The sequence below is a fragment of the Kwoniella dendrophila genome, chromosome 1 (assembly GCF_036810415.1).
Source record: "Kwoniella dendrophila CBS 6074 chromosome 1, complete sequence".
In the NCBI taxonomy this organism is placed as follows: Eukaryota; Fungi; Basidiomycota; class Tremellomycetes; order Tremellales; family Cryptococcaceae; genus Kwoniella; species Kwoniella dendrophila.
Genome location: NC_089476.1, coordinates 2674057 through 2689824, shown reverse-complemented (window position 1 = coordinate 2689824; position 15768 = coordinate 2674057). Strand labels below are relative to the sequence as shown.

Genomic DNA, 15768 nt, shown 5'->3' with positions numbered 1-15768 from the left:
AAGAAAAACCTGAAGATGACTGCGTGCGTCACTAGCGTTTTACTTTCGGTAGCTTCAACCGAACTTTCTCCATTTTAATACTGGTTGTATATGATAATCGTTAATCAATACACGATTATCAAAAACGTCACTACCCTTTTACTTTTAGACTATACAAACGTGTCTCCAGGTGAAGCTGTAACCGAAGCTCATGATTTCATATGTATGCTTGTTTTGTAATCACATATCTGAAAGCCCTTTTTCAGTACCATATCTATTCGCAGCCCCGCTTCGAATTACACATGATGAAAAGTGAACCCACTCTGCCCATGGGTCTTATCATCTCTACCTTAGGGGTACTCTATACGGTGTAACATTTTATTTTATAATACTGGACGATGTTTGGCCACCACGATAGGAAAAGGTACGAGGTATTTTAAGGGAACTTTATAGCGGAAACTACCGATAGGAAAATTGATTTGCAAAAGTTTAAGAAAAGAAGAAAGCCTCATCAAAAGGAACCAACATCCTAAATCGGTTCTGTGATCGAGACAAATATGAGTGCGATGCATATCAAACATATCAAATAGATCTGTTACAAAAGATCTCGAGCAGCCTTAATATTTACTGATAGATTTGTGATAAGATGCCTATCCGGAAAAGCCATCCGTGGCTATTTTCTATCTAGCCATCTCCTGGCTAATGTTAATCCTATAAACCCAACACCACCTAAAGTTACCAAACCAGATATGTAACCAGACCAAGCCATGATCTCCTTCTGACTTCTTTCTTTCCTCAAAGCTTCTGAATAAGGTACATCAGGACGGAAAGTAACCATTTCATACAAACTAGTCCAACCTTTGACTTTTTTCGATGGGAATGGCTCAGTCAAGGAGAGGTGAAGTGGTTGAGGTGAAGACGGTATGATGCGTGTCAATACAGAGTCTAGTAATCTTCGGAAATGATGGAAAGGAGATAAGACATGGGATCTCATTTCGGTGCTAAAGGCAATACAAAATCAGAATTAGAATCAGCCTATAACTGGCTCGAGCAGATTAATGCGACACATCAGCAAACTTACTAATTTTGCAAGGCCAATTCGCATATTGCTTGCAGATCGGCTTGTCTTTCCACAGAATATGCTTTAAGGGCTAATTCAAGTTCTGTATCCGTTTCTCCTAGTTCCAACGAGGTCGTAGCTGATATCTTGTGCTTCTCTAGTACCGAATTAAGCACTCGAACGTCCTCAAGACCGCAATTGAGGCCTTGACCGTAGAAGCTAGAACACAAAAAGTGATTCAGCCTTGATCTCTGTATGAAGTCGTATCGCACTTACGGTACCATACTATGCGAAGCATCACCTAGTAACAATGCATGAGATGACCAAGCTGAAGGCGTACACTAGTGGAACGTATCAGCTGAATAGAACTGTTTGCAACGAGTATTGATATCTCACATTGATAGTGACCAAATTACCCCTAGGGTTGTTTTCGAAATCATCTAGTAATTTTTTCTCTCCTACTATTTGTATGGCCGAAGGGAAATGTTCATGGAAGAATCGACTGGCTGCCTCTCTCGTAGTGATAGTTGACAAGGATGAAAATGGTAAGAATAATGTGAGAGTGAACGAGCCGTCCTGAATAATCGTGGCATATAAGCTTAACCCCTGAAAGCGTTTGGGAGCAAACAAGCTCACTTTGTTAGGTAGTCCGATGAGCATGAAAGAATGTCTTGGCCAAATATGTAAATGGTTTTTATCTATAGCATATCCACCTGGTTTGGTTGGATCGGCAGGCATATGCAGCTCGATATAAGCGTGTGGTATAAATGATCGTGAGAAATCGATTCTGTGAGAAGAGAGTAAATTAGCTTGATACTTTGGGGTTACATCGACAAGCCTTTCAGAGAGGGAAAATTTGAGAACCGGAGAGACTGTAGATATATGACTAACCTTTCCATTCTCATCATTGAATTTCTAACTTTTGACCAAGAACCATCACATCCAATGATCAAATCGAATTTAGTAGGTTCATTATCTTCTTTCATTGATTGTTTACCTTTACCCTTTTTATTGCTAGCATTATCGGTATTACCTTTACCTTCACCACCAATTTTACCATCATCATGTTCTTCACCAACTACAACAACATCACTTTTCTTTTCTACAGATTCACCAAAAGCGATTTTATCGTTTAAATCGAGTTTAGATAATTTAGTTTGAAATCGGATTTTAATTTCTGAAGGTAATGATTCGACTAATCTCTGATTCAATAAGGGTCTACCAATGGAGTTGATGCACTGCAAGTGAAGGGAATTCCCGAAATAGACAATAAGCTAAAGGTTATCCTCAGTCAAACCATAGCTTACCTGTCCATTAATAGGATCATATATCTGTGATTCCTGTTTACCATCTACATGATGTATCATTCGACCTTTCATAGGTATAGCTTCATTTTGAAACTGCTCGGCTATAATGAATTCATGAGAACATTTATACTATATTCTTATGGGGCGTTATTCAACTCACCCAATGACGGATCAACACTTCTTAGAGCTTCTAAACCACGAGCGGAAATAGCGAGATTGATGGATCGAAGATTACTTGGAGCTGCGTCTTTACCTCTTGGATCTAGATTTTCGTATAATCAGTATTGAGTTGTCCAAAATGTATAGCTATAGCTCATGTGAAGTGACTACAGTTGACATACCATCACGCGATTCCCAAAGTTCAACTTGCCATCCTCTACGATGTAAACTCAGTGCAGTGAGTGCACCGACTGGACCTGCACCAATGATCAAAGCTTTTCTGGGTCTAGTTTCTGACATTCTGCTCTCGGAAATATCGATGTTTGATCCGGGAGACAAATGGATTATAAGTAGTGTTCATTCAATTAGGACGATTTCATGTTATTCAAACATATACATTTTGACGATCTCTGACTTTATCTTTTGTTAAAGTGCCTATGTAATCGGATTCAAACGGAGGACGACCTCCACCTTATGTTCAACTTAATTATGGTGTCCATTTAAGCGCAAAATAATCTCAACAACCAAAAATTACGCGTTGACCTCGTTCCCAAAGAGACACAAAATTTCAATTTCAGCTTTTGAACTTATTTCTTTTTCTTTCTCTTTCTCTTTCCTCTTTATAGCTCAAGCACAAGAATCGTAATCGCAGCCTACGTACAAATAGACATCTCTTCAATTTTGAGATGTTCTGTCATACTTTATAATAGCTGTGGGTGAAAGTCCCCGGAGCCTCTTCTTAATCACATCTAGATCTTTCCTCTTATATCCTTCTTTCCATTATCGTCCTTTTTTTTCGAGATTTTGGTTAGAATCAAGGATCATTGGATATTTATTAATTTTAACTTCAATATAAAGAGGTAATGAGGAATGGTTGAAGATGGAAAAAAAGGATACTTATGGTTTCGAAAGGACTTGTACGTAATTAACTACAAGATTGATCATTTGTATTTCCTTCTATCTTCAAGACCATTTCTTTTATCTTGGAAGTTTAAATGAACAGTATCTCAATACCCTCTTTTTCTGCTAGAGTTTTAGAACTAGGATGATGGAAAAAGGATTTTGGTTTTCATTCAGACTAAATTCAACAAACAATATTGTCATAATCTTCTAAATTATCATATAATCTACGGTTTTTATGTTAAAACCGGATTTTGATATAAATTGAAGATAAATATTGGGTCATAAAATAATGAAAATCAAGGGGGTTAGATTGCTTTTTTTTTCTTTTTTGATTATTTCATCTCTTATTCAGGCGAAGATATGAGCCGTTAAGATTTCAGATGTTATGATCAAAAGAAGTGAAGATGGATTTCGCAGAAGATGAAATTTATGTGCTCATAGTTTATAGTTATACGATTGCCTAATCATATACTTCTTCTATTCATTTTATAGAATTGGAAAGAAGGATAGGTAACTCGATGGGGCTTACTCTGTGTCTTGAGCTATCTCTACCTACAAAACATTCTTTTTCTCTCTTTTTTTTTTTCTTTCTTTCATTTTAACACAAAACAATAAAACATAAAATCGCCCACACATCTGATTTTTTTTCGTTTTATTGTTGTTGTTGTTGTTTCCTTTCCCCCATTCTAAACCCTATGATGCTATTGAATTTCTTCATCGCTAGCTTTAGTTACCTGACCGCCTGACATCGGTCATAAAGGGTTTCTTTATGCCAGGAGCGATATCATACACTTATTGCTGAGGGTTTTTAATTCTTTTTTGTATATTTATTCGTTTGTACCCATTTTCAATTTATTGCAACTGTTATTTGATTATTGAATATCAATGATGCGGAATAGCGTGTCTTATTATAAATATCTGTCTATATGCATACAGTACACCAGATATGCGAAAGCAAAATATAACAAAACTCCTGTACAGACCATTGCATATCAACCCAAGACCAAAAATGAAAATGCTATTTATAGTTAAAAACAACTTCGCAATTATCTGACACCCTAGAAATAGTTGTTGACCATTCTTTGACCTGGGATATGACCTGGTGGACCGATAGTGCAGTTCAAATCTCGAATGGTACCCTACAGAGTATAGTATGTAACGGTTAGCTTTACTCCGTATTGCGTTTCGTCAAAATTTGCAACACACTTACATCTTCAAGGTGATATACCCAACCATGAACTCTAACACCATCTGTACCTCTTCTTTTCCAATCCTAGGTTCGATAACGATTCAATCAGTTATGTTTCCTTGTATTGTTTCTTTACATATACGATTCCCAATTACTCAAGGTCTTAGGTAAAATCTACAACTTACATTCTTGATAACATCACATTCTGATAAATTCTTAACTTGTTGTAACACATTTTCTTCAACTAATAAATCTAAACTTGGTGGTCTATTACCATCAAATAGAGTTCCAGATAAAGTTGCTAAAGGTTCAATATATTTTTGTAAGGGTGTTGTAGCTTTTGTTTTAGGTAACATTGATACGTTTAATGCTGTTGTGCATCCTACACAATTTGTATGTCCCTATTTACAAATGATTTTGAAATCAGTGTTAGTCATAATCACTTGATTTGAAAAAGCGATGAAAAATATTCACGGTAATCACAATATGTTTAACTTTGAAATTTTGTAAAGCGATCATCATGACTGCATTTAATGAATCATCTTGAGGTGAGTAAAGGCTGAAATGGGTAATTCAGTCAATTGTCAAATGCAGCTCGCTTCAATTCGATATCCTTCATTTTCAACTCACTTGGCAATATTACGATGAACAAAGATATCACCAGGTTGACAACCCATAATAGTAGTTTCTGGTACTCGAGCATCTGAGCCTATAGAGCGTGAATCGTTACATATATTAAGCAAGTGATATCAAGTATAAATAATTCTATCCAATTACTTACAACCTATCCAAAGGATTTCAGGTCTTTGACCAGGATAGTGTTTTGGGAAGAACTGTATGACACGTCACTCAGTAATCAGTCATGAGTTCAATCACGGATAGATCGATTCTTCATCGCCAAGAGAAAACAACATCATAGTATTCACTCAACTTACTCCTGGATCTTGTCGTCGTACACTTTCTGCCCATTGATCGTTTCTATCAAACAATTCTTTCTAATTGGGTAAAAATGCAAAGTTAGTCCATGTGATTCGCTTGGTAGTGATGTAATCGAGAAGGAAACGAGTACTCACCATTTCTGGGTAAGCTAGGCTTGATTGACCTGACATGGTGATTGATGCGATGGGGTGTTACAGAGTGATTTGGGTTGACTTCAGTGACTGAAGAATGTTTGAATGAAATAGTATATTCTATTGAGTAAGATTGAGGCGTTCAGTAACCTATGTCTAATTGATGTTCTGTAAGTAGTTGGCGAAAGCTCTTTGAGGGTTTTGTTTGAAGAGAAGGGATTCTGATATACCACTCGATAGTAACTTTGACTTATATACATATACATATACCTATCCATCCATCTCTTTGCAAAAATATTTGATAAGTTCCATCAAGACCTATTACAAAAGAAACCCACGCTCAGATCTCCCTCGGCTTCAAATACCATTCTGACTGAAATTGACTAATGTTTGGTAATAATTGAGCTTTGAAACGGGGTAAAGGGAACATTGCGGGAACTACATGAATTGATGATGATCTAGTAGTGAAGTCTGGTTCACTATTTGAGACTTATAGGTAGATTCACTAAGGCTTCCGAAGAATTCGGTTGTTGAGTGATTCCTGACCCACAGATCACTGAGAGATCCAAGCGCTTGTGTGTCAGAATTATTAATTAATTGTGGCTTACATGATGGTCGTTGGTCTATTCAGCATTTCAAGTAGATCTCTGGTTAGGTTAGATATCCCCCTTCTCCACTACTGCTATACACCTTGATTCACTATTACTGCGAAATCTATCAGAACTAGTCCATATTCGTTGAGCTAAGTATCGAAAGGAAGATTGAGATCAGGTTTGAAAGAAAGATAGTGTCAATGACGAATACAAATTGAAGGATACCAGCATGCCTCGAACACCAAATCGATTGTCGCTGATTAGGCTGTTCATGCCTTGACGACAAGCATCAGCGTTCTTTCGGAGTATTGTGCTTTCACTCTTTATTCCCTTCAACTTCATCTATCAATCGCTGTTGCGAAATAATCCAGCAGCAGGTACACTAGTACTAGTCAGGCACTAGAAAAGCGGAGATGACCGCTCAGACCTCGCTGAAAAAAAGTTAGTTGAACCGGTTACATGAGGATATATATGTGGAGGAGATCTGAAGATTTGTTGTTGTGGATTATCTAGATTACCTTTTAGGACGCTTTCAACACCTCGTCAGCAGTATCGTAAACCAAAATCATCATAGCGAACAGATTAAATCTGTAATCCATCAGCAACAATGAATCATCCTCTTCCTGCGCGACCAAGCTTTCTACCTTCGTCATCATCTTCAACTGCCGGACCTTCTAAACCATCTTCCATACCATTAAATTCAACAGCTACTCATACCACTATCAACGCTAAGTCAACGGCAACTCCTATCGATACAACTAAATGTGTAGTATGTTATACACCACCTAAATATACTTGTCCAAGATGTTCAAAGAGAACATGTTCATTGGAATGTTCCAAAAAGCATAAATCGATGGATGAATGTAATGGAATAAGAGATCCTACTTCATTCGTACCATTAAATCAATATGGTCAAGGAGTTTGGTCAGATGATTATAAATGGTTAGAAGAAGGTAGAAGAAAAGTCATAGGTTGGGGTGAAAATGTTAAAATTGAAGAAATAAAATCTACCTCATCAAATAACATAATACGGCGTAATAATAATAATGATAGAAATCAAAAAATCAAAAGAAATCATCATCATCACCATCAAAAATCAGATTTATTAAAAAGAGAATTACAGAAGAGAAATTGTCAAATTGATTTTATGCCAAATGGAATGGAAAAACGTAATATAAATCAATCAAGTTGGAATCCAAAGTGAGTTTAGCAGCAGTCAAATAAGGACTATGCCACTGCTTTAAATGCATTTATAGCGATGTATATATGTATATTAACCTTATCATCCTTCATAGGACTAAACAACTGAATATAACCATACATATCATCATACCTTTCAAACTGTTTGATCCAAATTCAACCAATGATTCATATAAAACGATCAATCATCCAAGAATACTTTTCGCTTCTAACGATTCTAAACCTTTACCCACCTTAAAATCCTTAATAACCATACCAATAGAGATGACAGATATCGTTTTCATTCTTGCCTTCCATTCCACCCCCTCACGTCCGTCACCAGAACATGAAAAAGGTCAAAAACTATACTATCCACCTTTAGATCCTTCCAATACCCTAGCGGAAGTGTTGAGTGGTACAGCTTGGGTGGAATATCCGATTATTGAAATTATGGAGAAATCGAAATGGGAAGAAGGACTGAAGAAAGGCAATTATATGGTAGTACCTCTGAGTGAACCGTTGATTCAAATAAGAACGAGAGATTCTGGTTGGGGTAAAAGAAAGATTGATTCGGTTGATAATGAGCTTGAGGAAAATACGGTGTCAGTGGTGAATGACAGTAAACAGGATGGTCCGAAGAAAGCAAAAATCATAACTGAATGCTTGATGGCTCTTGGTGATTATGGATCAGATGGAGCAGAGGACGATGTTGATGAAGAGGATCATGTTGATGAGGCGGATAGTGGAGATGATGTCGAGGAAGATCTTTTGGGTGTACAAGCAGAAGAAATCGTTAAGGGATTGAGCGAAGAACCGTCTTTAGAAGTCTTGCAAGCCGTCGGAATGGCTCTTGCAGCTGATCTTGGTGAAGCTTGATTGTATCTTATGTATAGATATATACCCAGCACTATGATACCCATTTATTTCAATGCATATACAATGCTTCATGGTCAACTTGTGTATGATTGACGATTTATGAATGCAAATTAGGAATCAGCTAGACTGATTGCTGTGTTGTTGCTTCTTCTCTTTTATAGATTTCCACCAAAGTTTTTTCCTTTCTTTTGCTTTAGCTATTCTATCTAATAGAGGTTTATCGAAAATCATTTCTGATCTTCGATTTTCTTTCTTGAACCTTTCATCCATTAATTTAATTTCATTCTTGATAATACCATCCCAACCACCAGGTGATCTAGGATCTTTTGATATATTCCAATCATCTACTTGTACCTGTACAATGGTATGATTATTATTATTATTATTATTATTTTCTTCTAATTTCGATTGAGATTGAGATTGTAAAGTGTTCCAAAAATTAACTTCTAATTTCATATCATTTAATAAACTTGAATATTCTTTTCTTTTTACCATTCTTCTTTCTCTTGATCTTAATCTATTATGTATCATTGATCCAATTGATTTAGGTTGTGGTTTCATTCTAGGTAAAGGTATATTAAATAATGTTGGTCTATGAAATGATCCTGTTAATTTAGGTTTTGTGTTGTTCTCTTCTTCATGCTTCATTTTCAATTCTTCTATTTTTCTGACTTTTTCTAAATCAGCTTTATCATGCTTCTCTTTTAATTTATGCTCGAGTATCTTAACTTCTTTAACATGTTCTGCTTTATCCGAAATTAAATGATCTAAAAGTTCATAATATTCACTTAAGAATGATCTAACTTTTGGTACAGAAGTTAATCCCTTAGTTGCCTTCCATCTTTCTCTAATTTCGCGACCAATAGATACATGAGACGTTGAAGTCTCTGTACTTGCTGTCAATCTAAGAAGAGGCCGATATAATCCCCATTTTGTAGGTATAGTATGTCCAGGATCCTTGAAGAATGGTATAGCAGGTGGATCTCTTACTGCTTTGACAGGTTTTGATGGTAAGCTGACATGAGGAGGAAGAGCAGGTCGTAATACCTGTTTTATGCGTGAGGTCATTATATCATTTTGACGAGCTTAGTGAAACAATCTTTGAGGTGAAGCAGAACAGAAAGACAACAGAAGTTGCAATGTTGAAATTCAACTTTTGGCGTCATTTCCATTACCGGTGAGTCTGTTGATTTTGTGGGCTTAAATGAATTATCGAGATTTCGTGGAAAGAAATGGGTACAATAGAGATATCTGCATGATGATTGTCTCTCAATAACATCAAAGTAAGGATGTTCGTGTACAGCATGTATCTGATTGAATATATTCTGCATGATTTTGAATTTATTATATATGTCAAGTGAAAATACAAAATAGGTTATATAAAGAGAAATAAATATGTCAATCCGTTGGTTTCTCCCAAATCTTCAAAGATCAATGATCTAACATTAAGCAAGGATATGAAATAACGGTTGTTTTCCAATTCTAAATCTTCTATCAGCTCAACCTCAAAAAGAGGGAACCGATAAAAGATTTTGATAGAAAAAGAAAATCTTTCAAGGGAATAGCCGTTAAACTCTCCCGTCGACAGGAAATATACGTCAATCTAATTAAAATATTGGGACGCTTCCATTCAGTCGAATATCGCTGAGAGCTCTTCAAATTAAGAAGAGATCGAGCCGGGCCCATAGTGAAAAGAAGAAGGAAAGAAGAAAGAAAGAAAAGAAATCACAAATAAATCAAAATTTATACACTTCGACATGGGACATTGATAGAAACGCGTAACATACCACTCTGGAAAAATCTTCATCTTATCTTTCGGTATTATAAACTATTTACGTTTGTGGCAGTTTACTCATCTCGGTTAAATACCTCGGTCCTATCGTCCTCTATCTCATCAATATAAATCGTCAAACCGTTTGATATCTACATCTACATCAAGCACTTTCGAAGCAATGAGTACAACATTATGGCACAGCTTCGAAAACTTGTATCTATGCGACCACAATGTTACTCCGTGACTATAATGATTGGTACTGCTTGTTCATTCACCCTAAACGCAAAACCCCTCGGCAAAAGCAGGTACTCGATACTCAATCCAGTCTTCAACAATGAAACCATATACAGACACACATTGAACAATGCTAAAAGTTATCCAAATGACGCGAGAGGCTTTTGCCAAGACTTTATCGGGAAGCATTCGAGGTTTTTTTATTAATCTAAATTTACCTTATCAAATTATGTTATTAACGCACGTTTATCTACAAACATAGATAATTGCTCGATAACGTTGATCCGGAACACGAATATTCTTCATCTTATCAGACTCAATTGAGCTTCTGATCATTTGGCTTCTTGATAATCTTTGATGTCTATTATGCTTCAAGTACCCCAAAATTCATACATTCATGAGGAGAAAAGAATGTTGAAGAACGTGATATCTTGATCGATGGATAACAACATATACACACGTTCACCTTTGTCCCATACTCTCATTCCGCATCTTCTGCTGACATATAAAAGGTGACACAATTGAGGTGAGATTAACATGTTGTTTCAACCTCTCTTCATCTTCATCCTCGTCTTCCCTCTCCACCGCACATACCTTAAAAATGCGATCCATCGCTCTCCTCTCCCTTGTTCTAGGTCTCGCTTCCGCTTCCCCTGTTAAGCGATGGAGTTACTCAAAGTACTTTGATCTACAAGGTCATAGAGGTGGTCGAGGGGAGACTGTCGAAAAGTAAGTTTGACCCTGTCAATCGATGTGGAGGAGACAAGACTGATATTCAATCGTGTTGAAATAGTACTCTTCCTTCATTCGCATGGGGTCTTATCAACGGTGTCACATCTCTTGAGATGGATCTCGGTTTAACCCAAGATGGACATTTGATTGTTTGGCATGATGAGAACATCGATCCTACAAAATGTAAAGATACAGGTGCAGTTATGGATAATGACCCGATGTATCCTTATGTTGGTAAATACATCGCCAACTTGTGAGTGCAGATTGGTCCCCTTTCATACTATTGAATTTGTTTGAACTAATTGTCTTCCATCAACCAAAAGAACATTGGCTCAAGTCAAGACCCTTGATTGTGGTACCCAAAGATTAGATTCATTTCCTTTCCAAGGTGAGTATAGAAAGGTTATATCTTTTTATTGGATAACTCTCAACCGGACTTTTCGTCAATAGAGCTGAAGCATACTACTCCCCTCTAGAGGTTTACCCAGGAACAAAATTATCAACATTATCAGAAATGTTTGATTTCGTATCATGTGCAACTGATGAAGAAGTTTTATTCAACATTGAAACCAAAGTCGATGGAGATTATCATAATCTAACTAGAAGTGCATCAGATTTCGTTAAAGCTATTGGAGACGTTTATGGTAAATACAATATTTGGGACAGAGTTACCCATCAATCATTTGAATGGACAGCTCTCAAGTTATCAAAAGAATGGTATCCCCAATTAAGAACTTCAGCTTTATGTGATGATAGCACTTGTGAGCTATACTTCTTTTTTTTTCACGAAACACTTCACTATTCCTATATTGATTAAATCGTTATCACTGCTAGTATACAAAGTATATCCCGATGGTAAAGCTGGTAACCTTACCACACATGCTTCAGGACCTTCAAATTGGTTAGCTGGAATTGACATCGATACTTTCCCCGGTGAAACTATTGGAGAAAGAGTAGCTAGAGCTGCCGCTTCAATTGGTGTCGATTTCCTTTCCCCATCCGCTACAGCTGTAAATCTTTTTCCCTCTTGAGCTACGTATCTAGCAGTGTGCTAACGAATTCCACTGTTTTAACATAGTCCGCATCAACTGGAGGTGCTGTTGATCCTTCTCAAAAAGGTTGGATTGGATTCGCCAGTAAAGAAATGGTTGAGACTGCTCACGAACTCTCCATTGGGGTAAAACCTTGGACTGCGAATTAAGTCTATTCCTGTTACTTACTTCGATATTTAGACTGACATCAAGTTTTTTTGATTGTAGCCGAAAGAACCTTTATGAGTATTTACTCGATATTGGAGTTGACGGTAAGTTATCAGTTTCATACGAAATACGAAGAAGTGACTAAATATGCTAAATTGTTTCATATCTCAATACAGGTATCATCACTGATTATCCACACGAATTAAGAAGATTACTTGAACATAAAGGTGACAAATACCCAGTTGCTCCTTTAGGTGACGTAAACAGAGTCATGGGATGTTTAGCCAAACACAACCAAATCACATCAGTAAAAGGTGATGGTAAAGGTTACTAAACATAAACTCTACCTGAGTATATAGGTTAGAGGTAGAAAAGGAGAGCAAACATAAAAAAAGTAAGCCAAAACATGAAAAAGGCAAAGAGAAAATAGACTACACATAATCAAAGAAAAAACTTTACAGAAAATTATAATACAATAGATATGAATAGTCATACGTATAATTTTCATGCATATTGGGTATTGCTGACAGTAGGCTACATCACCAAAGACTTTGAGCTTACAGACGATATATACGAATCAATTCGCTAAACTTCCAAAGGGAAGTACGTCTTCGGTAGGGTATACTTGGCTTGAATAATTCGCCTAAATAATCTGTCATCGATTTTAATCTACTGAAGAGTCAAAGGAGGGAAAAACTGTCATCCTGATATGGCGATTAAGCGGGAGTACAGGTGTTAGCCAGCAAGGACTCACTGGTTCAAGTCAGCAGTTTTCAGCTCACAACATGGTAACCATGACCACACTCTGCCTGTCCATCGTTTTTTACTGTACTGCCACACGGCTCTAAAGGGGGCTATTTTCAAAGGGTAAATTGACAATCCTATTTCAGATTGCTGGAAAGGAAGCTCACTTACTCGCCGATCAAAGGACTGATGGCTAAACGATATATGCATCCTTAGTTTCGCTAGAAAAATATCGCAAGACTCAACGGCTCAGATGCTGTTTCTGAACTTCGTCTACTCAAAATTTCGGACTTCGATTCTCACAGAATTCCATATGGCTAGGTATAACTTCAATTAAAAAAGGATACTCGTAGTTCGGGAAATTTTCTAGAAATAGTCAGTATGACAATCAAGGTTTTATCGCCAATAACACGTTAAGAGTAATCAGAAGACCCAAGTTACGAGTAACAACGTGCGCGAATAAAACAAACGAGGCCTTCTTTCCAAATTCCACACCGTCTTCTTCTCCGATCAAGATACAGTATACATGGCTGATTTGGCCACACAATACGATAAAAGGTGTTTTCGCTGTTCCCCCAGATTAAGACAAAAGACGTCAACACTACAGTATCTGTCAATTTCAGTTTTTCTTGCAGTGTCAGTCATAGCGTATTCATCATAACCCAATCAAGATTATCATTACTGATACTTTCATCTTTATTATCAAGTCCAACAAAAAGGCACCGATCATGTCCTCAACCGATATAGACTCAGACTCACACTCAGATCTAGATTCAGTTATCGAGACACCTTTAGCTGAATCAATACACCTGTCATATTTGCTCAGTCCAAGTAGCGATCTTAGACGTAATTATACATTTCCCAATCTTTTGAAAAGCTCCAACCGAAATCCCACGACAGGTGGCAAAGCATGGTCACCTTGGATTCGTCGGGGTCAATACGACTCAGTAAGATCACAGGAAGACATTTCAGATGCGGAAAAAAAAGAGGATGAATGGTTATCTGGTTTCATTCATGATGCCAAGCACAATCAACTGGAAATGATCCAAGCGCCTCCATCATATCTCTTGAAGGAATTAGATACGGGTGGCGGACATGAACGTGGTATATCAGTCGATCCAACTGGCAAGATGATCATAAAGGTGAGTTTCTGTTTTAATCGGGGAAAAGAATAAGTCATTCGAAAACAACATAAAAATCAGACTGACAGATTTTCCTTGCTGTAGGCTACACATGATTCAGAAATTGAATTTTATCAAAGAGTCAAAAGAGGTGATGAAAGATCACACGAAATAAGCAAATGGGTACCAAAATATAAAGGTTGTTTCAACCGGTTCCTGACAGCGTCAAAGACCTCTATAACCCCCACTCCCGTTGACACAATGGCAGAAACGTATTCTAGTCACTTTTCTGATAGTCAGGTGACAGTGATATTGGACCACGGATTGGATGATGGGGATAATTTGAACATTTGTGCTAGACCGACTTTGAAAAGAACAAATACTTCTGATTTTCATCGTAACGTAAGTTTGCCACATACTGTACCATGACTTGACAATTTCATTCTGCAATGAGATTATACAAAAATAAGATATCAGCACATCGTACATCTTCTTATACGCTGATGACTGATAATATGATTTAGGCTTTAATGTTGAAAAATGAGAAATATGGATTTAAACTCGAAACAATATCTGAATTTGATATAAAACTAGGTAGAAATATGGTTAATCCCAATTCAGCAGATACAACGCAAGCTAAAATGAGAAAGATGAAGCAAAAAGTAAGAGAAAGTACAAGTTATTTGGATTCTGTACAATTGGTTTGGGCGGATGTAAGTACTGTATCAATCTTGACAACGATCAAATTTACTGTAAAGTTTTGATTTACTGATGATTCTTGTCTTATTGCTTTGTTTACGTAGACGAGTATAAAAGATTCCAAAACGGGTGACTATACAACAATCAGAACAGATAAGAAATATGGTAGATCATTGAAAAGATCGTCAAGTGATACCCAAAGAGAGAATTGCGACACGTTGGATGATGCTTTCATTAGATTATTTCCTTCTCCTATTGATAAGATAATACCGAAAGGTCATGCGATTAAGAACCATTACAGTACCAATCACAAAGGGTATCAATCGAAAAGAGATGACCTGGATCAGATTGAAAGTACTGTTTCAACGATGAAAGATATAAGACAACAATTGATTGAATTGAAAGAATCGGTTAGTAGAACAAATATGAAATTTACTGGTTCCTCCATTTACGTTGTACATGGTGAACTAGACAACTCATCTCCATTTGTTCGTTCACCGTACCATAGTGAAAAGGACAATTCTGAAAACAAAAGTAAGAAGAGAAGTCATACAAAAGTTAGATTGATAGATTTTGCTCGAGCATATGATGATACTGGTCCAGATCAAGATGTCATTGAAGGTATAGAGAAAACGATTACTTTGATGGATTATAGGTTAAATACTCTGTCGCGGTATAAATCTGATTTGGAAAGTGAAGTACAGCGGCATCATTAATCAACCAGGAGCCCGTAGATTTATTTGTCAATTAGCATGTACAGCTCATATGACAAACTGTATGAGCAGAGAGCTTATCAATTCAGTGCCGATTATTACTCAGCTTTGTCATGCCGTGCTTATCAGGATCCCCACTTGAGCTTTATTAGTTTCCACCTAACAACGATTCACTAGATTTCAAACATGCATTGATTGAAGTCGTTATGTTATCTGTCTCCCCTTCTCCTTCTATTC

General features: G+C 36.9%; 6 protein-coding genes across 6 annotated transcripts; 3 read left to right on the top strand and 3 right to left on the bottom strand.

Moving 5' to 3' along the window:
- Nucleotides 1–652: 652 nt before the first annotated feature.
- L201_000960 (kynurenine 3-monooxygenase) lies at nucleotides 653–2805 on the bottom strand (the record flags this gene model as incomplete). The annotated part of the gene is made up of 9 exons (XM_066216755.1): nucleotides 653–980; nucleotides 1061–1258; nucleotides 1316–1380; nucleotides 1436–1615; nucleotides 1676–1826; nucleotides 1931–2277; nucleotides 2347–2447; nucleotides 2507–2608; nucleotides 2688–2805. 9 exons carry the CDS (start codon nucleotides 2803–2805, stop codon nucleotides 653–655), a joined length of 1590 nt encoding a protein of 529 aa, XP_066072852.1.
- Nucleotides 2806–4466: 1661 nt separating this feature from the next.
- Nucleotides 4467–5706, bottom strand: L201_000959 (uncharacterized protein; the record flags this gene model as incomplete). The annotated part of the gene is made up of 8 exons (XM_066216754.1): nucleotides 4467–4547; nucleotides 4619–4681; nucleotides 4783–4998; nucleotides 5072–5156; nucleotides 5228–5306; nucleotides 5379–5430; nucleotides 5533–5592; nucleotides 5671–5706. The coding sequence occupies 8 exons, from the start codon at nucleotides 5704–5706 to the stop codon at nucleotides 4467–4469; spliced, it is 672 nt and encodes a 223-aa protein (XP_066072851.1).
- Nucleotides 5707–6867: 1161 nt separating this feature from the next.
- Nucleotides 6868–8315, top strand: L201_000958 (uncharacterized protein; the record flags this gene model as incomplete). Its single annotated transcript, XM_066216753.1, has 2 exons — nucleotides 6868–7460; nucleotides 7556–8315. The coding sequence occupies 2 exons, from the start codon at nucleotides 6868–6870 to the stop codon at nucleotides 8313–8315; spliced, it is 1353 nt and encodes a 450-aa protein (XP_066072850.1).
- A 117-nt stretch (nucleotides 8316–8432) lies between these two features.
- On the bottom strand, nucleotides 8433–9383 carry L201_000957 (uncharacterized protein; the record flags this gene model as incomplete). Its single annotated transcript, XM_066216752.1, has 1 exon — nucleotides 8433–9383. One exon carries the CDS (start codon nucleotides 9381–9383, stop codon nucleotides 8433–8435), a length of 951 nt encoding a protein of 316 aa, XP_066072849.1.
- Nucleotides 9384–10924: 1541 nt separating this feature from the next.
- L201_000956 (uncharacterized protein) lies at nucleotides 10925–12588 on the top strand (the record flags this gene model as incomplete). The annotated part of the gene is made up of 8 exons (XM_066216751.1): nucleotides 10925–11052; nucleotides 11117–11308; nucleotides 11379–11443; nucleotides 11532–11816; nucleotides 11890–12065; nucleotides 12134–12232; nucleotides 12322–12358; nucleotides 12431–12588. 8 exons carry the CDS (start codon nucleotides 10925–10927, stop codon nucleotides 12586–12588), a joined length of 1140 nt encoding a protein of 379 aa, XP_066072848.1.
- A 1138-nt stretch (nucleotides 12589–13726) lies between these two features.
- Nucleotides 13727–15534, top strand: L201_000955 (uncharacterized protein; the record flags this gene model as incomplete). The annotated part of the gene is made up of 4 exons (XM_066216750.1): nucleotides 13727–14140; nucleotides 14225–14521; nucleotides 14644–14832; nucleotides 14923–15534. 4 exons carry the CDS (start codon nucleotides 13727–13729, stop codon nucleotides 15532–15534), a joined length of 1512 nt encoding a protein of 503 aa, XP_066072847.1.
- Nucleotides 15535–15768: the final 234 nt, after the last annotated feature.